Genomic DNA, 19396 nt, shown 5'->3' on the forward strand with positions numbered 1-19396 from the left:
CTTAGAGAGGCAAGTTGGTGAGTACTTAGGGGTGAAGTGTCACTAGGTTTGCAATGGAGGTTCAGATGGTCCTGTAGGAGACAGCAAGCAAAGGTGCAAAAGGGAGTCCCCACAGGGTCTGTGTGGGCGTTCTTTATGCTCCTTTTATAACCTTGCTGTGTGAACACTCTCAAAATAAAAGGCTTAGGATGAAAAGGTGATACATGCTTGAGCCCAGGAGTTCCAGACCAGCCTGGGCAACATAGTGAGACCCTATCTCTAAAAAAATACAAAAATCAGCTGGCCATGGTGGTGGCTGCACCTGTAGTCCCAGGGACTCAGGAGGCTGAGGCAGGAGGATTGCTTGCGCCCAGGAGTTTGAGGCTGCGTAAGCTGACAGACACCACTGCACTCCAGCCTGGGTGACAGAGGAAGACCCTGTTGCCAAAAAAAAAAAAAATAGTACAGGAAGAAGAGATCATCGTTCATCTTATCAGTGCAGAAACTCTCCTTTGGAGGGGAAGCAACTTCCCCAGGCCATCCCAGAAAGCAGAGCCAGGGCTGGCCCCAGTCCTGTCTGGGACCTTCTGCTTGGCTGGGGGCTCTCTGGGCCCCATGGTGATGGGTCAGCTTGCATTCTTCCCTGTCTCCAAGGCTGGATCCTGGGCTGTCACCTCGTTTATACATTGGGATGATAGTTTCCCTCATGGGAAGGAGATGAAACAGGTTGATGGCAGTTAGGGGCAGGGTTAAAGTCCCAGTTCTGCAGGTGTGTGACACCCCCTTCCTGCTCAGTGCTGTGGCTTCTGTGTTGGCACCAAGAGGCACTGGGACTAGAGTTCCATCAGGGATCAAGTCCTGGTTTCTGCCACTTCACTTCCCAGCTCCATGGCCATGGGTGTAGCACCTCGTTCCTTCCAAGCACGTGTTCTCTGAAATGCAGGCACTAACAGCACTGACTTGGGGGTGTTGGTGCTGAGGTACAGGCACCTGGACTCCATAACATGTGATGATGGCAGCAGCTTCTCATTCATTCCTAGGTGCCAGTGGGGAGACGGCTGACTGGGCCCAGGCTGTCTTGGCAGAGGCAAGGGGCTATGGCTCTTAAAGCTACTGGGAAATCATGTGTGGTCCTGGACTGATCAGGAATGAGGTAGAAAGGGGAATAAGTGCAAAAGGTTTTTTATTCAAAAGTCTCATTACAAAGATAACCAGAACGTGTATGTCAGCAGAGGTTAGGAAGGAGCCCCCGCCTGGCTTCCACAAGAGTGCGCGCGGCCCCCTCACTTGGCCCTACTGGGGCAGTCAGCCCGTGGCACGGATGTTTGCAGCTCAGGGCAAGAGGCAGCGGGTGGGACTCTGCTCAGGAGCTCTACCCGGAGGGTGGGAGACTGGGCTTGGCTAACACTGTCCACGCACAGCCCCTCCCAAGTTCAAACAACATGCTCAGGTCAGGTCTTCCCCATGTCAGACACGTCCTGGAAACTTCCTTCCACCTGGCTGGCCAGGAGGGCAGTGGAGGAAGATGACTAGAGGGATGGGCACCTGGAAGTGGCCAGAGAAACAGCTTTTCTCAGCCATCCTGGCTGGGATGACCCTGGGCTGATGAGGTTCCCAAGGAGGCCACAGTGGCTCCGGGATCCTGCAGTCCCCCAGGGAGAACCAGGGCTGGAAGAAGTGAGGCCGTGCTGGGCACTCAGAGGGAGCCCTGGTTTGGTTCCTGAGAAGCCAGGGGCGGGGAGGGCAGCCCCAAGGCTCAGGCGTGCTCTGTGGGCCCAGGGCCACTGGCGTGGGAGTGGGCAGGGGCTGCAGCCTGCAGGGGGCCAGCACTGGGCTCCGGGGACTCCAGCAGAGGGACAGAGAGGCCATCAGCGGAGTCTGTGTCGAGATCCAGCCTCCAGTAAGCTTCGCACAGAGGCAGGTCATTAGCTTCGCAAAGGCTCGAGCTTTTCCACCACCAGAAACCCCAGGGAGAGACAGGAGCAGGCAGAGAGGAAAGCCAGGGCAGGAAGCAAGACAGAAGCAGAGTTAAGAAACCGTGGACCATACCCCAGACCTGCCTTCCCCTCCTCCACTCAGCCTGGCTGAGGGAGGGGGCCACAGGGGCCACCCTCGCCTCCCTGAAGGAGGAAGCCAGCCTGGCCCAGCCACCACAGGCAGTGCCCTTCCTGCCCTGCTTCCACATGGGCCTGGCCACCCTCCCCTGCCCAGCCGCAGACCAGCCAGAGTTCGCTGGCCTCCAGGGTCACCACACTTTGCAAGGAGCTTCCTGAGAATAGAGACCTGTCTTATTTCTGGGTCAATTCTTGCCTCAGACTCAGCCCAAACCAGCGGTACGGTTAGGAACACAGACCCTGGCACCTCCTTGTACCGCCCTTGCATCTGCACACCAGCCAGTCGGCCCCCAACAGGTGTCCCCACCTCCAACATGGGCCGCTTGGGCAGGGGTGCAGGTGACAGCTCAGGAAAGCAAAGCACACTCCTGTCAGCACGGCTGTGATTTGGGAGCCCTTCCCATGGTGTCTAAGGTGGCAGCCCTGGCTCCCTCCCTCGGGTCCAGTTTCAGAACCAGCTGGGGTGGCACCCCGAGGAGAGTAGAGGGGGAGAGGCAGAGCAGAAAGAGCATGAATGAGCACAGAGTGGCGAGTGAGCGCAGGGCGGCTGGAGCAGAGGGGCACAGAGGGCAGGAGGCAGCCTGCATTTGGGACCAAGCTGGGAGCTGTGTGAAGGGGCAGGGCTGGCCTCCTTCCTGAGGCCCCCTGGGGTGGCCGGAGTGGACAGGATGCCTGCAGGAGGGCGCACAGCTGGCCCAGAACCCCTCTGGGTGAAGCAGGAGGCCTATTGGGGGAGAACAGGGAAAGCCTGGGGCACAGGTGCCCTGGGTCCTGCCCAGCTCTGCTGCACGGCCGTGGACAGGTCTCCTCCCCAGCGCATCACCCCACAGCTGCTGGTCCACGGGCAAAACCAAGCTGGGTTGTGAGCCACATCCCTGGAAGGGTCTCCAATACCCCAGGACCCCTCTCTGACACCCTGGTTAGTAGGAGATGTTGCTACCTGTCCACTGAGCTGATGACCAAAGATGGCCCCAGAACCCTCTGGAAAACTCTAGAACTGCTCCAGCTGGGCAGGGACACTGTGTCCAGGCCAGGGAAACCAAGCCCTAAATCGCGCTGGCTCTGGACAGCTGGGGCTCCGCAGCATGGCTGTGGGGCAGACAAGAGTGTTTCCAACCCACCTCCAGGGAAGAGAGGGGGCCTGTCCGGGGCAGGGTGCAGGGTGGGCGTGGACTCTGTCTACTGGACGGAATCTTGACTTCCTAAGCTCATGGGATCAGGTGCGACGCCTGTCTCCAGTCTCAGTTTCCACCTGTGTAAATACACTGGGACTCTGATTTCTCAAGGCCCGTTCCGCTCAAATGGTTCCAGGCTTCCATATGGCTCCACGAGGGCCAGGGTGACAGGTCCTGCCCTTGCTGTGTCCCTGGGCCCAGCACGGGCCTGGCATGCAGGAGGGCTCCAGCTCTGAACAGGCTGAGCTGGCCAGAGTCTGGAGAGCCATGTGGCTGAGGCCGGGCTTCAAGGCCATGCTCTGCTTGGGCTTCTCCCTCCTGCCTCCCAGGACCGTCCCCACCTCCACAGTGTGAGTTCGGTGATGTCCATATGGAACTGAACCCCTGGGCGAGCAGTGGTGCCTGAGAGGGGCCGGCCAGCCTTGGCTGAAATGTCTGAGTATTGACTTGTGGGCTAAGAAGAGTGGCAAGGCCCAGAAAGCACTGCTCGGGGAGGGACGCTGCCGGGAAGGTGCCCTCCCTCCTCCAGACTGGGCCACCCCGAGTGGCGAAAGTCCTGGGGTTCCATCACGCTGCTCTGTGGGAGAGGCCCGGGCCGGGGACGGCTGGGAGCTGTCTGTCCATCAGTGCTCTGCACCCGCGCCAGCTCCACCGAGAGGCGGGCGAGGGCTTGGAAAAGCAGGAGGCCCCTCAGGGCCAGGCCCAGGTGGGCAGGCCCCTGCTCGGCACAGGAGTCCGGCCCTATTTGTACCTGGACGAGTAATACTCCTCCTCGAGCTCGTAGAGGTCGATGGAGACTTCGTCTCGCAGGGCGGTGAGCTTCCGGTCGCACTCCTCCTGCAGCGCACGCAGCTGCTGGCTGCGCTGCTCGATGGCCTCATTCACTGACGGGAAGTCATTGAGGATCAGGAACTGCTTGAGGTCAGACACCAGCTTCATCAGGGACTCGCCAGCTCGGACCTGCAGCCATCAGAACCCAGGGCAGGCACAGGGTGAGGGGGGCAAGCGATGGCCTCTGGGAGCCTGGGCTTCCTCATCCGCACAGTGGGTCTGCGGTGCGACCTTCGCAGGGTCGCCTAAGTTCGGGAGGCGAAGGCTGAGCCCCCACACCTGCCCCGACCAGCAGGTGAGCTGAGCCTGCTTCCCTCCCCCTCCTGGAGAAATGGTCCCCAGTCAACCACGCAAGCGCACACTGTGCCCATTACAAACTCAAACCCCACAGGTGAAGATACAATCCCATTCAGCCTCCCGACCCTGCTCTCCCGGGACTCGCACAGCTGCCAGTGGGGCAGGATTCCTTTGGGACCTTTTCCTGTGCGTTTCACCCAGACACGTGCTCGCGGAAACGCCTGCGGTGTCTGTCCAGTGACATCATGGGAATTAAACTGCACGTGCGTTTTCATTCGGTCATTTGCCTTCTCACTCATAAGGAACCTTGGGGAATTTCCAATTCAGCAGGAAGGGCTGCCCTCGCCCTAATCACTGCACAGCCCTGGGGGGACGCAGCAGCCATCTAGCCATCTGCCCAGCCTCCTGAGAACAGTCTCCTGAGAGATGATTTGCCACCTATGCCCTTCTTAAAAGCGGCCAGGGGGCGAAACCAAAGCATCTCTGCATGTTTCTTCTGCCATTGGCCCAGAGGGGAAGGACAGCAGACCAGCACCAGAGCGAACCACACTCCCCACCCAGGAAACCTCAGTGGGGACCCGGTGCTCCTAGAGCCCAGCCTGTGCCCTCCGCCCTGCAGACTCACGATGTTGGCGGCTCGAACATGCATCTCATAATTGTCCTGTTCACCTTGAGTGGCCCGAGATACCTGCGTCTCATCCTCAATCTGAGGGGCAAACAAGAAAGCCAGTCAGGGCGTCCCCACCCTGCTCAGCTCGCCACATCCAGTCTGTTACGCTTGCTCCAGACGCCGTGCTCTGGTGGGCATCCCCTGGCCAGGTTCAAACCCACCTTCTCTCTGTTCTAAGGGAGACGACAGGCACTTGTCAGGACAGAACTTGTCTACACTGACTGCTGTGCCAGGTGCAAGGATAGGATCTTCTCTTGGCCCAGTCTTTTTTGGATGGGGAAGCCCTGTTTGGTAGGGACAGGTGTCACTCACTTGGCTGTTCAATGAACGAATGAAGGGATGACGTATGTTTTTTAGCGACCATTTCTGGACTGCTTCGTGGGTGCCAGGCACCATGTGAAGCACCTGACCCTCATTGGCTCGTGAAATTCTCACAAAGCCTGGACTGCCAGTCCTCTCTTCTAGGTGGGCAGACTTGGGCAAAGCAGACAGTGGGGCTGAGGTGTCCCCGGTGGTTAATGGAGGAGCCAGAGTCCAGCCAGAGTGGCCATCAACCTGGACAGGGCTTCCCGATGGGGCCCTGTGAGGGAATGGGCTGGGGCGGGCATCAGACTGCCTGGATTCAAACCCTGGTTCTGCCAGGTATTAGGCAAGTGACATCGGGCAAGTTACTCTCCCCCTCAAAGGTGGAGAGGCACGCGTGGCACCTGCCTTGTAGCATTCTCGTGGGGACCCGGTGGGACAGAGCACAGGCAGGCTTTACAGTGTGGCCTGGCAGAGTGAGCACCATATAAAGGCTCCCACTGTCATCGCCACTGGTCAACAAGTCTGCAGCAGCCATAAGATCCAGCCCCGTTTGGCATGGCTGCAGCAGTCAGCGGGCCTGCCCAGCCCCAGCCCCAGCCCCGACCACCCCAGCCCCAGCCCCGACCACTCCAGTTGCCTGCAGGAGCCTCCCCAGCTTCTCCCCTCAGCCTGCTTCTCCCCTGTGCACACACACTCGCAGTAGCTACAGGACCCTTGGTAACTGGCTCACAAAGTCATCAATCATCACAAGGACCCCACAGCAGTGGGGGAAGCTAAGGCACTGGTCCCCACCCAAACCAGCACTGCTGGTAAGCGGGACGCAGAGCCAAGGCAGTCTGGCCAGCGTCTCCAACTGCGTTTTACCGGGACTTGCAGTTGCTATCCCGGTAACAAAAAGGTTCTGCTTCTCCTTCCCTGTTCCAGGTGGAAAACAAAGAATAAAAAAAAAAAAAAAAAAAAAAAAGGCTCTGCTGACCTTTTTGTTTCTGTCAGTAACTGTGCCACCCCCAGCCCCAGAGGCTTTCCAAATGGGACAAAGACCTTGCCTGTCCTGTTTCCGCTGGCATGGCACCCCCAGCAGAGCATGGGGGTACTCCACGCACAGCGGGGCCTGTGGAAAGCAGACCCCCTACCTGGCCCCTGTTCACCAGGGTGGGCCAGTCACTGGGCTCTCTCTTCTCCACCCCCTTGAGACCCTCCCTCTCTCCCGTGGTCTCAGGAGGCTGGGCAGGGCCCCACCCACCTTCGCGGTCTTGATGATCTCAGTGAAGTTGTCCATGACGGACTTGATGTCGTCCTTGAGCCGCTTGTTGTACGACTGCAGCAGCGTCTCCTTGCTCTGGGGCAGGGCTCTCTGCTGGGCCATGGCGGGCCAGGGAGCGCAGGGGAGAGGCCTGGGACCCAGAGGGCAGGACCCCTCAGTGTGGGCAGCGCCACCCTCCACCCCCCACCGTAGCAGAACGTGCAGATTTCTGGAGATTCCCTGTCTGCGGAGCAAACTCAATCTTCCTAACCCAGTGCACTCATTCAATCAGCAGGCACGCAGGCGCCTCGGGGCTACTCGCCCACCGCCCTCCCTGGGCAGGAGCAGCGCACGACGCCCAGGCGCGAGCTGTCCGGGCGGAACTCCGCCAGCTGCCCACCCTCGCCCCATCCTCATCCAGCGAGGCCTTCGGACCCTTCCCCTCGGCGTGCACCCTTTTCCTTCCGCTCCCACCCCACTGCCCCGGCCAGCCCGTCTCCACGCCACCGGGGACAGTCTTACGACGGTCATCGCACCCTGGCTTTGCAGCCGTCCGCCGTCCGTGGCTCCCAGCGTCGGCCGGACCCCTGGGCCCCGCCCCCGCGCTGCCCGCCGGTCCCTCAGCCCCGTCCCCTCCCCTCCCCTCGGCCCCCTCCCCTCCCCGTCTCCCCTCAGCACCCCGCTGGGCCCCCGCCCCCAACCCGGCCCGCGGCCAGCGCAGACCGCCTGTCCCTCGGCCGGCTGAGCCGCTCGCTCGGGGCCCGCGAACAGCCGAACAAGCCCACTCGCGTTCTCCGTGGCAGTAGTTTCGGGGGAAAGTCGCACGAAAGGGAAGCCGCCCCTGCTCCAGCGCCCACGCACGAGTACTCGCCCCGGGGCCAGGCCGGGGCGCCAGGACCAGCGCGCCCGGACCCGCTTACCGGCGCCGCTGCCCGCTGGCAGTCCGCCGCCGTCTCCTTCCTGCCGCGCTGCTGCTTGCGGCACCGCCCCCAACTTTAGGCTATAAAGGAGCCCTGTCGCTTTAAACCTGAAATCCCGCGCAGGCGCCAGTTATCGCGAGCTCCGAGGCCTCATACATATTACCCACAATTCCCTTTCCTTTCTTTCTGCTCCAGCTGTTCAACATGGTAAGTGATTTCCAGGTCTGCGGTAGCGGGGCCGGGTTGCGGCTCTATCCGCTGCCATCCTCCTCTGGCGCGGCCGCGCGGGGCGCCGCTCTCCGCTCAGCGGTGGGGGAGCCCCACCGGGTCTGGCACGCAAGCATCGGGCTGCGCTAGAAGCACCGGCGGCCCAAAGCGGGTTGCGCTGGCCCCTGTGCCGCCAGGCCTGGGAGGGGGCTCGCAGGGGATGGGGCCAAGGCACTCGAACGTCTTGGCGGCTCCCGTCTTCCCGGGTGCCGCCCCGGAGGTCTTGCGCGAGGCGTCCCTAGCCCGCCCTTGCCGCTTGGGCCCCGCCGGCGGGTGGAGCGTCCCGACCGCCGTCGGCACCCGCAGCGTTGTCCCGGCGAGCGGCGCGTGTGGCGGCACGGATGTCCCGCCGCTGAGGTCGCCGGCGCGCGTGGGGGGTCCACCCCCTGCCCGAGGGGCCAGCCCGAGACCCGCGCCATCCCCGAGAGAGGCGCAGAGGAGCCGCTTGACTGGGGTTTCTTTGTGCCCAGCCGAAGGGAAAGAAGGCCAAGGGCAAGAAGGTGGCTCCGGCCCCCGCCGTGGTGAAGAAGCAGGAGGCCAAGAAGGTGGTGAACCCCCTGTTCGAGAAGAGGCCGAAGAACTTCGGCATTGGTGAGCGAGGAGGGGTGAACGCGACCGTCGTGCTTTCGCGGGGAAGGGGGACATTTCGCAGGCTTTCCTGGGTCGGTTTGTGGTCGAGGCCGCCGGGTGGGAGTTCTTGCTCTCCGTCTCCGCGAGACGGGGCGGCGGTGGCGCGTTCTCCGTGGCGTCCCTGAGAGTTGCTGAGTGTCAGGGCCTGTCGCCGTGTTCGGCGACGCTGGGACTCAGCTTGGCCATCACGTAATACTGGCTCCCAGAGCAGGGGCGCTTCGGCTTCTTTTTAAATACAGAACGCGTGGCGAGTCTCGCCGCGCTCCGCGGTGTTCGTGTGCAGATGATGTAAGAGAATATTTGCTATCTGAAAGATGGTGATGACCTTTTAACCACCAAGATCGCTGATGCACCAGCACCGCTCAATGTGGCCCCAACCGTGGACTTCACGCGGATTTGAGCCTAACTTATGGTGTTGGCTTTTACTTCTCAGGACAGGACATCCAGCCCAAAAGGGACCTCACCCGCTTTGTCAAATGGCCCCGCTACATCCGATTGCAGAGGCAAAGGGCTATTCTCTATAAAAGGCTGAAAGTGCCTCCTGCCATTAACCAGTTCACCCAGGCCTTGGACCGCCAAACAGGTGAGGCTGTGTGGCCTGGAACCGGCATTCTGCAAAGGGGGATTTCTCAGACAAGGATGTATTAACGTTATTTTGACAGTACTGGAAAAAGGAAGGGGGGGGGGACTTTCAGGAGGGTGGGTTTATTAAAATCTAGGATTCCTTGTTTTGTCCAGAACGTGTACGTGGCCTTAGATTTTTTTGAACTGCAGTTGTTTTCTGATCACACCCCCATTCTTGTGTTAAACCACGAGGGTGGTCTAGCAGTTATGTTACAACGAGTGACGTAGATTAGGACTTAAGCCACAAGCCTAAACTGAAAGGTATCTTCGTAGCTACTCAGCTGCTTAAGCTGGCCCACAAGTACAGACCAGAGACGAAGCAAGAGAAGAAGCAGCGACTGTTGGCCCGGGCTGAGAAGAAAGCTGCCGGCAAAGGGGATGTCCCCACTAAGAGACCACCTGTCCTTCGAGCAGGTGAGCGGCCCCCTCCCTAGAGGGACTGAAGGGTGGGGCAGGCTGTTGGCAATGATGTAGGAATTTCTTCATCTGAAATTACCGTGGAGAGTAAAATCCGAGCTTTTTAACACTGAGCCACAGCTGTGCCCCCCTGGCCACAACTTTGTGTGACCAGAGCAGCACCCAGTGGCTGTGTGTGTTCTAGGGGTCAACACCGTCACCACCCTGGTGGAGAACAAGAAGGCTCAGCTGGTGGTGATTGCACATGACGTGGATCCCATCGAGGTACGTGTGACCTATTTTTAAGCACGGACTGCTGAACCCAGGGTCTGTCAGTACTTGAAAGATAGGGTAGGTTTAATGTTGAGTCTGGCATGGGGCCAAAGTGGGTGACCAGGACAGTCACCTTTCCATTTGAAGACAGTACTGATGGGATCTAACTTGTGGGTGGCTTTTGCAATGATGTAAATCTCTCGCTGAATTAAACTTTGAAGTGCAAATACATGAGCTTTTTAACCCTGAGCAATCGCTACCAAGCTAGCTTTAAACAGTATTGCTTTTGGTCGGAATATGCTCTTCAGCTACTGCTTTCTTGCAGCTGGTTGTCTTCTTGCCTGCGCTGTGTCGGAAGATGGGGGTCCCTTACTGCATTATCAAGGGGAAGGCCAGGCTGGGGCGTCTGGTCCACAGGAAGACCTGCACCACGGTCGCTTTCACGCAGGTTAACTCGTGAGTATGCAGCTTGACCCCAGACTGTCCCCAATTCACCTGATCATCCCTCAGATTTTTTTTTTCTTTTTTTTTTTTACCTTAGAGGCCAACGTTGTTAGCTAAAGGAACACACTTATCTGAGACTTTGCCAATGATGGTTAAGAATTTCTTCACCTGAATAAACCATGTGGTCACATTTTGTCTGAGGCAAAAGGCTATTTTGACCTAAAAATGAAGGCATTCCTGTTCTCTAGAAAGGTCACTAAAAGCCCACCTTTCCCCCTGCCTTGCTAGGGAAGACAAAGGAGCTCTGGCTAAGCTGGTGGAAGCCATCAGGACCAACTACAATGACAGATACGACGAGGTGAGCACCCCCACAATGACACTGCCACGTGCAGGTCAAGCACACTTGTGTGCAAGGGACTGGCTGGCTCTTAAGGCTTTGAGTGCTTCTGTTTGGTGATCACTTGTAACAGCCAAATAGAATAGTTAACTAGCAAGCCTTGAAAGCCTCCAAAAACGACAGGCCAAGCTGACTGACTGCCTCTTGTTTCAGATCCGTCGTCACTGGGGAGGCAACGTCCTGGGTCCGAAATCTGTGGCTCGCATTGCCAAGCTGGAGAAGGCAAAGGCTAAGGAACTTGCCACTAAACTGGGCTAAATGTACACTGTTGTCCCCTGTACATAAAAGTAATAAAAGTCATTCTCCAGCCAGCGTCTGAGCATTTAAGGTTGAAGGTAATTGGGTTTGGGATTGAGGCAAGTACTTTATATAGTTTTGTTTTTTCAGAGATGGGTCTCTTGCTCAGGCTGGTCCCAAACTCCCAGAGTGCCAGGATTACAGGCCTGAGCCACTGCACCTGGTAGAAGCACATTCTTTAAACCAGGGGCCTCACACCTTACAGACAGGGCTTAGAGTCCTCTCAAACTAAACTGTAATTTACATGTTAGGCTGTTCTTTGGTGGGTTTTTTTTTTTTTTTTTGAGATTCAGTCCCACCCTGTCACCCTGCCTGGAGTATACTGTCTTGACCAGAACTCATTGCAACCTTAAACTTGTGGGGTCAAGCAGTCCTCCCACCTCACACCACCCGTAGCTGTCAGGTACACAATACCATAAGTATTTTATTTTTTGTGTAGCCAGTCAAGTTTTGAAAAAGGTATCTTAAATTCTTGAGGCTGACTTTGAAATCATTTGAGGTATGAAGAGAGGCTCAGCACTTTTATTTATGCCAGTGGTACATGGTCCAGCATAAATCCAGTCTGTTTCGACTGTTCAGCGACTTCCTAGTTATTTGTGGACAGGGCTGTGTCAAGTCATCTCATCACGCACCAGGTGTCCGACGTAGAAATTTCTTAAACCACAGGTAGGAGGTGGCTGCAGAGAGTCCATACCTGGGTTGGAAGGAAGTTAGGAGCTACTGTTAGGCTGCAGTGTTCTGAAGGAGTAGGAGCCAGGGGAGGCCAGGGACTCACCAGGTAATGATGTACTGCATATGCTCATTCCTCACCGTGACTCTAGTCTGCCCTCCGATCGGTCCTCCAGGGACTGTGCTCTCTGCAGAGACAGACTTGAGTCCTCAGCCTGGTGCTGGCACTGGTTTCCTAGTGGCTTGGGACCAGCCAGCCCTGTGCATGGCCCCCTTTTCCTACTACTTGCCAAGCAAAGTGTCTCTCAGCTACAGAGTTCCCCTCCCCCCATGCTAGAATGTAAGGGCCCAAAAGAAACTGGGAAGGGCTTTGATGTTCTGGGGTGGGCTGGTCACAACGTACGGAAATTGGCATCGATGAAAATGGGGTCTGCGCCTGTGATCTTGGCCATGGCCTCCAGGTCCCGGTAATACCAGTGGTTCCTTTCTGGATTGTTCTCGGGGACAAAGGGCTTCCTGGTTTCTGTCAGCCTCACCATCCCAACGAGGTCCAGTTCTCCCTCAATCTGTGAAGGGAGGTGTGAGACTGCTCTGCATGGAGACTGGGTAACTCCTACAGAACCCTTCTCAAAAGGGGGAAAGGGTCACGGTCCCTTACCTGGCCTTTCCTTCGGGTGTCAGGATTTACTTTCTTCCTGGGGACAAACCCTCTATTGACCAGAATTGTGGTTCTAGAATAATGAAAGGATGCTACTTCAGGTGGGGAAGGGTTTTTGAATGATTTATGAGTAATGACTACAGCACCAAGGTTTTTTGTTTTTTTTTTGAGACAGTCTCACTTTGTTGCCCGGGCTAGAGTGCCGTGGCATCAGCCTAGCTCACAGCAACCTCAGACTCCTGGGCTCAAGCGATCCTCCTGCATCAGCCTCCCGAGTAGCTGGGACTACAGGCATGTGCCACCATGCCCGGCTAATTTTTTTTTTCTATATATATTTTTAGTTGTCCATATAATTTCTATTTTTAGTAGAGATGGGGTCTCACTCTTGCTCAGGCTGGTCTCGAACTCCTGAGCTCAAACAATCCTCCCACCTCGGCCTCCCAGAGTGCTAGGATTACAGGCGTGAGCCACCAGCACCAAGGCTTTTAAAACAGGACTGAGCCAGTGGGGACCAGACCTGGGAGTGCAGGCTTTGGGAGCCTTCATCTCTTGAGCCCCTTTCTTGGTTGGTAAGAGCTGCTCACCCTCACCTTTATTTACCAGCCTAATTCTGAGGTTTCTGATAACCCCCCCCTGCCACTTTCCTTTTTGCACTGCGCAGTCGGTGACCAACAGTGTCATGGCCAGAGTTCAGATGCCCCCCTCGTCCTAGAACCACTGCTACAGCTGCCTCTGATCTCCCCTCCCCGCCCGGGAGTCGCCCTGGCATACTGCAGCCTGGGAGGCATGCGGCACGTGGAACCCACCCCAGGCCTAAAACTCGGGTTAACAAGAGCCCCAGGAATTTTCACTGTGCATTTGTCTTCCAGTCCCCCAGTTACACAGGTCCTCTCGGACCCATCGTTTCCTTTCCCTGTAAGTCTGTCCCATCTCCTAACTCTACTTGGGCCAAACAGCCCCCTGGGGAACCTCCTCGATTCAACTCCCTCCGGGCAGGGTTGGGGTTTTCTCCTGAGTTTCTTGTTGTACCACGATCATTTACTGCGTGGGCCAGGGACAGCTGCTCCAGAGCGCCCTGCTTCACTCATCAGAGCTGAACATGCACAAGTCCCTCGGGCATAGGTGAGCTGGCCAAGAAGGTTGCTTACTCAGTGTCACAATTAGGGATTCCACAATCTTCAAAGGATTGAGTCTTTCTGGGTATCCTGGATTCCCAAGGTTTACTCCTAGGGCTGGGAATGGGCATATCAAACTGCACCCGCCAGGGCGGCCGGCTCCCCCGTGGCCCACTCACCCCAGGTCCGTGCAGTGGAAGGGAGTGATGACGTAGGCCCCACTCTCAGCTGAGGAGGAGATCCGGCCGGCTTCCCGAGCCTCCCGGGCAGGGTCCACCATGGTCCGGGGCATCATGTACAGCTCCTTGGAGTGGTCAAAATGCCCTCTGACCTTCACTGGCCTGTATTCCAGCGCCTTGAGTTCCACTGGGCTGCGTGGAGAGAAAACGGCAGTGGGCACGGTTTGGCTGGAAAATAAATGCCCTGACGGGGGCCACACACTACAGAACCCACCAGGGCCAGAGACGTAACGTAGGAAGGCAAAGGGCAGACACGGGGGTCTGCGGGATCACAGAGCATGCCGTCTGAAGGGGACCCCTCACCCAGGATCAAAACTAAGGCCTCATGTAGCTTCACAGTCAGGTGTCAACAGCAAGCCCAGCAGGATGACTCATCTTCAAGAAAGTGACTGACAAAAGGTCCTGTCAAGAGGGGCAGGAGGGGCCAGCAGAAGCCAGGACCCCACTGCTGATCTCCAATAAGATGGGGCCCGGGGGTGGGGGGGTGGGCAGCCACACTCACTCTGCTGGCAGAGGGATGGGCTCAGCCAGAACTCTAGACTCTAAGTCTGCAATCAGGTTCAGCTTCCACTTCCGACGCTGGACCTATGGACACAGCATAAGCCGAAGCAGGTGGCGGCAGGGGCCAGGGCTCAGAGCCACCCAAACCACATGCCAGTCTTTACCTGCCATGTCCCCAGGCCAAAGGCAGTCACGGGGATGAGAAGCAGGAACCACTGGAGAAAGGAATCCTCTTCTGTTTTTGTGGCAGGTGCTTCTGCTGCAGAACTGCCACATCTGCTTGGTCTCCAGGCCGCTGCTGGAGAAAGTGTCACAACACTGCCATGGGGTTAGAAGCCCTAGACCAAACAGAACTGAAGTAGGCAATTTTGCAAGAAGACTCCACCAATATTGCCTGAGAGAATGTGGTATAGGTGGCACAGGAGTGAACAGACCAAAACCTACTGCCTGGAGCCCGCTAGAAGCACCTGTGTCCAGCCCACTCCTAACCCTACCCAGCGCAACGGCACATGGCATACACTCAGTAGATGTTTGATGACTGAATAAATGAGATCTAGGGCTTTGTGCTGGTTCAACCACCAACCATGACCCTGGGTAACTCAGGTAACCACCTCATGCCTCTTTACTCAAGAATATGCTAACATGTATTCTATTGCACTAAGATGCACAGTATTCATTCATTCCTTCAAAAAGCATTTAATGAGCAGCTGCAGTCGTAAGTAGCTTACCAGGCACTACTGGCTTTGTGCTGTGCAGAGAAAGAAAGATGGTACGGCTCAGGATAGTGGCTCACAGAGCCCCTAACAGCTTTCCTTCTTCGCTGCTCATCATACATGTGAGGATGAAGCAATGGACTAAGCTCTCAGAGGGTGAGTCCCACCAGCTGAAAGTGACACGGGCCTTGTGGTTGGAGCAGGCTTACAGAACGCCCTTTATTTGTGCACGGCACCTACTCACTGCAAAATACCCTCTGCTGTGCACTGAAAGGAAACGTGGCTGCGGTGGTCAGACGCGCTTTACTTTAAACTCCCAGAGCCTGCGCTCCCATCCTGGGCTGGCCGCTCGTTAGCCGGGCGAGAGCGGGCGAGTTAGTCTTGGACCCTCCCCAGGGCGGGAACCACAGAAGGAGCCGCCCCTCGCGTTGCTGCAGAACCAGCGCTCGCCGCAGGGCCCGCACACGGCCGCGGCTCCCTCAAAGGCATCTAAAGTGAAACTTTCCTCCACGGCTCTCCCGGGGAGCCTCTGTCCCGCCGGCAGCTACAGCTTCATCTCAACCCCCACGACGCCCCTACGCCGCGGGGCGGAAGGCAGGTGCGCTTCCCGGCGCCTCGACCACAGCCCGGCCCGAGTCTCCTCACCTGGGCGCGGGGGGACCCCAAGGACGCTCCTCCGGACAGCGCGGGCCGGGGCCTGCGGGAGGGACAGGCAGGCTGAGCGCCTCCGCCCGGCCCCGCCGCCCCCGCGACCCCGCGACCCCGCGACCCCGCGCCCCCGCGCTCACCAGGCCCGCGCACGCAGCCCGCAGCCCCAGCCGCTGCGCCGCCAACGCCGCCATCGCTTCCGGCCCCGCGGGCGCTTCCGGGCGCGGGAGGCGTCTGCTTCCGGGGCGCCGCGGAGTCCCGCCCCGGCCCCGCCCCGGCCCCACGAGGTGCCAGCGGCGTCGGCGGCTGCTGGGCCATGAGCGAGCCCGAGGCCGACGTCCGGGCCTTCCTGCGCCAGCACCCGAGCCTGCGGCTGCAGCCGGGCGCCCGCAAGGTCCGCGGCGGGCCGGGGAGGGGAGGGGTGCGGCGGGGAGAGGAGCGGAGGGAAGGGGAGCGGGGCGGGGAGGGGCCCAGCCCCTTGACCGCCCGCCCGCCCGCAGGTGAGGTGCGCCTTGACGGGCCACGAGCTGCCCTGCCGCCTGCCCGAGCTCCAGGTCTACACCCGCGGCAAGAAGTACCAGCGGCTGGTCCGCGCCTCCGCCGCCTTCGACTACGCCGAGTTCGAGCCGCACATCGTGCCCAGCACCAAGAACCCGTAGGTGGCCCCGCGTTGGGGCGGGAGGAGTCAGGACGGCTCCTCCCCGGCCCCTCAGGGTGACGCCGGGGACAACGGGGTCCTGGTGCAGTCGGGGGACCTGAGGGAGGGTGTGATGGGGTCAGGGCCACCTCTTTGCCTCAGAAGGGAGCGTTGGTTTAGCTGACAGTGTAGGATTGACAATCATCTCAGCGCCAAGAGGGGGTGGTGAGTGCTGCAGGGCCAGGTTGCCTGTGCCTGTTTTCAGGTAAACTTTAAGCCGCTTCCTGTCTCAGCTGCAGAGTGACATTGCTTGGGGAGCTTTAAAAAGTCCTTGTGTTCAGGCCACATCGTAGACCATCCTGTGCTCTCCCAGAGTTGCCTCCACGTCGGGGGCATGGGGGTTTCCAAGGTGTGGCGCTGGCGTGGGTCCTTGCTGTGAACGGTACCTGCAAACCAAGGTCTCCCTGCCCCACAGGCACCAGTTGTTCTGCAAACTCACCCTGCGGCACATCAATAAGTCCCCAGAGCACGTACTGAGGCACACCCAGGGCCGGCGGTACCAGAGAGCGCTGCGCAAGTGTAAGTCCCTCATCAGAGCACACGGGCATGTGGCCCGTGCGACCTGCCCAGATGGGAGCACCCATTGAAGGCAGAAGTGATGCCTCAAGTCATCCTTTAAGGCCACTTAGTTCGTGGCACAGTGAAGACAGGGATCGCGGCCCCGCCCTGTCGGAGAGCCAGAAGCAGGCACAGAAGGATTGCACATTTAGACATGCGGTGTGGAAGAAAGTGCCAGGGTCCCAGGGAGGGCCTGCCATGGACCGGAGGGACGTGAGGGGGCAGCGCTGCAGGTACAGGCCAGGGTCTGCTGAGGTCTCAGGCAGAAAAGTGCCTGGCTGTGGGAGGGTGCAAAGGATGGCCTCGGGCCAGCGTGCGGGGTGGCCCAGACCACACAGGCCTTGCAGGCCCTGGCCAGGAGCACGTGCAGTGGGTGCACTGAGAGGTCGGGGGCAGGGACTGGCTGCAGAGTCATGCAGGAGGTGGTGACGTGGGGAGAGGAGCAGATGCAGAGGCTCCAACTGGTCTGGGAACAGAACCAGGTTGGGAGTGAGGGACGGAAGGAAGCAGTTCCCCAGGCACCACACGTTTGTGGCTGAGAACTGGTCAGTAGAGGATGGCCTGGTGAAGGAGGAGAGGGAGTCCGAGTGGCAGCCTTCGCAGGGGAGTTACGAGTTCCTTTGCGGAGGGGTCTCCGGTGGGAAGGCCGGCATCTCAGAGGCCTGCAGGCATGAGGGCCGCCACGTGAGCTTGGCTTTTTTCCAGTCAGTGTGTTCAGCTGCTTGGGGGTGGGCAGGAAGGTGCTAGATTGTGGTGGGTGGGGTTCACAAATGAGAGCTGGTTTGATGATGGATGTGGAGCCCAGAGGGGACTGGGGATGGTGAGGCCACGTCAGGGCAGTGGTCTGGAGGAGTCAGGGTGGTGTTGGGGGACCAGCCAAGAGCACCATAAGGAGACTCCGCCTGCTGGCGAGTCTGCCACGTGGCCGTGGGAGCGGGTGGCAAAGATGACAACAGTATCAGAGGCCGGGGCCCAGTAGGGCTCGTCCAACCCATGAGGAGTGATGGCGGGACACCACTTTCCCTGCCAGGGGAGCCACGCTGGGCTGGAGGGCAAGCTCCAGGACCCCCTTAATCCGTGAGGGGACAGCAGTGGCAACTCCAGCGAGGCCCTTCTCAACTCCCTGCCACAAGCCAAGGGGCAGCAAGGGCCAGGCAGCCACTGCCACTGAGCCCTGCCGTCCAGGACAGGTGTCCAGGTGCGCTGAGAGGACTTCAGTCTGCTGGAGACAGGCCAGGCTGCCTCTGAGAGGCCATGTCAGCCTCACCGGGGCATGGCTTGCCTGGGGCCTGCTCTGTGCCCACCCAGCCACTGCTTCCTGTAGCCTGGCTGGGTGCCAAGGCCCAGTAGACCTGCACCGTCTTGCCCACCCCCACAGCCGTGGGGCCTGGGCAGAGCACAACCCCCCAGGTTAGCCGGGGGCCAGGGGGACGGGGGGCGTGGCGGGACTAGGCGTGCGCTGGCTTCTCTCCCAGATAAAGACTGTGAGCAGCAAGGGCTGGAATTCATCCCTGCCTGTCTGCTGCACGGGAGGAGGAGGAGGAGGAGGGAAGACCAGAGGGACGGTGGCGGACCGCCTTGCCCAAGAGAAGCCTTTTGGGAGCCCATGTCCAGTGATGAGGGGGGAGCCCTGAGTGACGACAGCATGACAGACCTGTACCCACGTAAGCAGGAATGGCCCCATCTCCCCTGACTCCCTCTGGCTCTGGTCTGGGTAGCTGCCTCCCGCCCGGAGTTCTCAGTGCCCCTGCACAGAAGGCAGTGACTGACCTGAACGACCTTCAGCCAGATCCTCTGTCCCTTCCAGCTGAACTGTTCACCAGAAAGGACCTGGGAGGGACTGAGAACGGGGATAGCACTGATGGTATTGTGACAGACGAAGAAGAGAAGCCAAGGCCCCCAAGAGACAAGGGCGCTGGTGTCAGGAAGGAGACAGGAGTGGCTGGGGGGCTGGCCCCGAAGCGTGGGAAGGTGAGCATTATTCCTAGGCTGCTAGCCTGAAAGCAGGGATGGTTTTCAATTTCTTAAAAATAAAAAAAATTGAACCATTTTCGCATATGAAGTTTCCAGCTAACAGCTGCTCACATGGGGAGGGGCCATCGCTTCTGTGGAAGCCAGGCTCCCTGGACTGGGTTTGAGACCGTAAGGCCCACCTCAGGCTGGGGTTGGTTTGTCCTTGCCCCGGTGGCACAGGAACCTAGAGGAAGGGACTTGATTTACTGGACATTGCCTCGGCCTTTGCTAGCAGGGCTTTGGGAGGGGCGGGACCGGGCTGGTGCTGCGGGCCACGCACCCTACTCCTCTGATCACTCGCTGCAGAGTGTGGTCTCACCACGCAGCTGTACGGGAGCCCGGAGCGTTCCACACTAACACCAACACTGCCCTTGCTGGGGCTGGGGGAGCCTTGGACTGGAAGAGCCCCCCCCCCTCCCCGAGTGATTAGACTGGCCCCAGTAACCGGAATTCTCTGTTCACGCCACAGGAGCCGTTGGGCAGCCTGACAAAGAAGGTCAGGAGTCATCGCCGAAAACCTAGGAGCTTCAGCTGCTTTAAACAGTTGGGTTAATAAAGTGCTAACAAAGCCTCAGGCCCCTCTTCTGCAAGCCACGTGTGTCCTGACTCACTGGGGTGTCCCCGGTGTCTTGTCCACCCAGCGGTCTTTGTCTCATGACATTTGCCGCCCCTGAGGCAAGGCTGCTCAGCAGACGGTAGGCTCCTATCACCCACACCCAAGA

The 19396-nt window shown here is 58.8% G+C and overlaps 4 protein-coding genes and 4 non-coding genes across 9 annotated transcripts; 6 read left to right on the forward strand and 2 right to left on the reverse strand.

Annotated features, from left to right (window-relative positions):
* Positions 1 to 1145: 1145 nt before the first annotated feature.
* Positions 1146 to 7623, reverse strand: MED22 (mediator complex subunit 22). The gene is made up of 5 exons (XM_045563802.1): positions 7536 to 7623; positions 6616 to 6766; positions 5022 to 5102; positions 4020 to 4228; positions 1146 to 1925 (listed from the first exon to the last, which is right to left on the reverse strand). Exons 2-5 carry the CDS (start codon positions 6736 to 6738, stop codon positions 1736 to 1738), a joined length of 603 nt encoding a protein of 200 aa, XP_045419758.1. The 5' UTR covers positions 6739 to 6766; positions 7536 to 7623; the 3' UTR covers positions 1146 to 1735.
* A 27-nt stretch (positions 7624 to 7650) lies between these two features.
* On the forward strand, positions 7651 to 10873 carry RPL7A (ribosomal protein L7a). The gene is made up of 8 exons (XM_045563800.1): positions 7651 to 7742; positions 8273 to 8393; positions 8866 to 9015; positions 9330 to 9470; positions 9658 to 9737; positions 10051 to 10181; positions 10458 to 10527; positions 10720 to 10873. The coding sequence occupies exons 1-8, from the start codon at positions 7740 to 7742 to the stop codon at positions 10822 to 10824; spliced, it is 801 nt and encodes a 266-aa protein (XP_045419756.1). The 5' UTR covers positions 7651 to 7739; the 3' UTR covers positions 10825 to 10873.
* LOC123646776 lies at positions 8711 to 8784 on the forward strand. Its single transcript, XR_006738026.1, has one exon. It is a non-coding gene; the product is annotated as a small nucleolar RNA SNORD24 (small nucleolar RNA).
* LOC123646754 lies at positions 9517 to 9591 on the forward strand. Its single transcript, XR_006738008.1, has one exon. It is a non-coding gene; the product is annotated as a small nucleolar RNA SNORD36 (small nucleolar RNA).
* On the forward strand, positions 9907 to 9979 carry LOC123646755. Its single transcript, XR_006738009.1, has one exon. It is a non-coding gene; the product is annotated as a small nucleolar RNA SNORD36 (small nucleolar RNA).
* On the forward strand, positions 10309 to 10375 carry LOC123646756. The gene has a single exon (XR_006738010.1). It is a non-coding gene; the product is annotated as a small nucleolar RNA SNORD36 (small nucleolar RNA).
* Positions 10874 to 11367: 494 nt separating the features above from the next.
* Positions 11368 to 15626, reverse strand: LOC123646628 (surfeit locus protein 1). Of its 2 annotated transcripts, XM_045563815.1 has the most exons (9): positions 15547 to 15626; positions 15404 to 15455; positions 14210 to 14343; positions 14047 to 14129; positions 13485 to 13676; positions 12191 to 12263; positions 11936 to 12098; positions 11639 to 11720; positions 11368 to 11557 (listed from the first exon to the last, which is right to left on the reverse strand). In XM_045563815.1, exons 1-9 carry the CDS (start codon positions 15598 to 15600, stop codon positions 11488 to 11490), a joined length of 903 nt encoding a protein of 300 aa, XP_045419771.1. In that variant the 5' UTR covers positions 15601 to 15626; the 3' UTR covers positions 11368 to 11487. The 2 variants fall into 2 exon arrangements, with proteins under 2 accessions (XP_045419771.1, XP_045419770.1); XM_045563814.1 differs by lacking the exons at positions 15404 to 15455; positions 15547 to 15626 and adding an exon at positions 14774 to 15381 and having other exon boundaries at positions 14210 to 14363.
* A 54-nt stretch (positions 15627 to 15680) lies between these two features.
* SURF2 (surfeit 2) lies at positions 15681 to 19264 on the forward strand. Its single transcript, XM_045563817.1, has 6 exons — positions 15681 to 15800; positions 15907 to 16061; positions 16519 to 16622; positions 18137 to 18325; positions 18469 to 18632; positions 19144 to 19264. The coding sequence occupies exons 1-6, from the start codon at positions 15723 to 15725 to the stop codon at positions 19225 to 19227; spliced, it is 774 nt and encodes a 257-aa protein (XP_045419773.1). The 5' UTR covers positions 15681 to 15722; the 3' UTR covers positions 19228 to 19264.
* The last annotated feature ends 132 nt before the right edge of the window (positions 19265 to 19396 follow it).

Source organism: Lemur catta, chromosome 10 (assembly GCF_020740605.2).
Source record: "Lemur catta isolate mLemCat1 chromosome 10, mLemCat1.pri, whole genome shotgun sequence".
In the NCBI taxonomy this organism is placed as follows: domain Eukaryota; kingdom Metazoa; phylum Chordata; class Mammalia; order Primates; family Lemuridae; genus Lemur; species Lemur catta.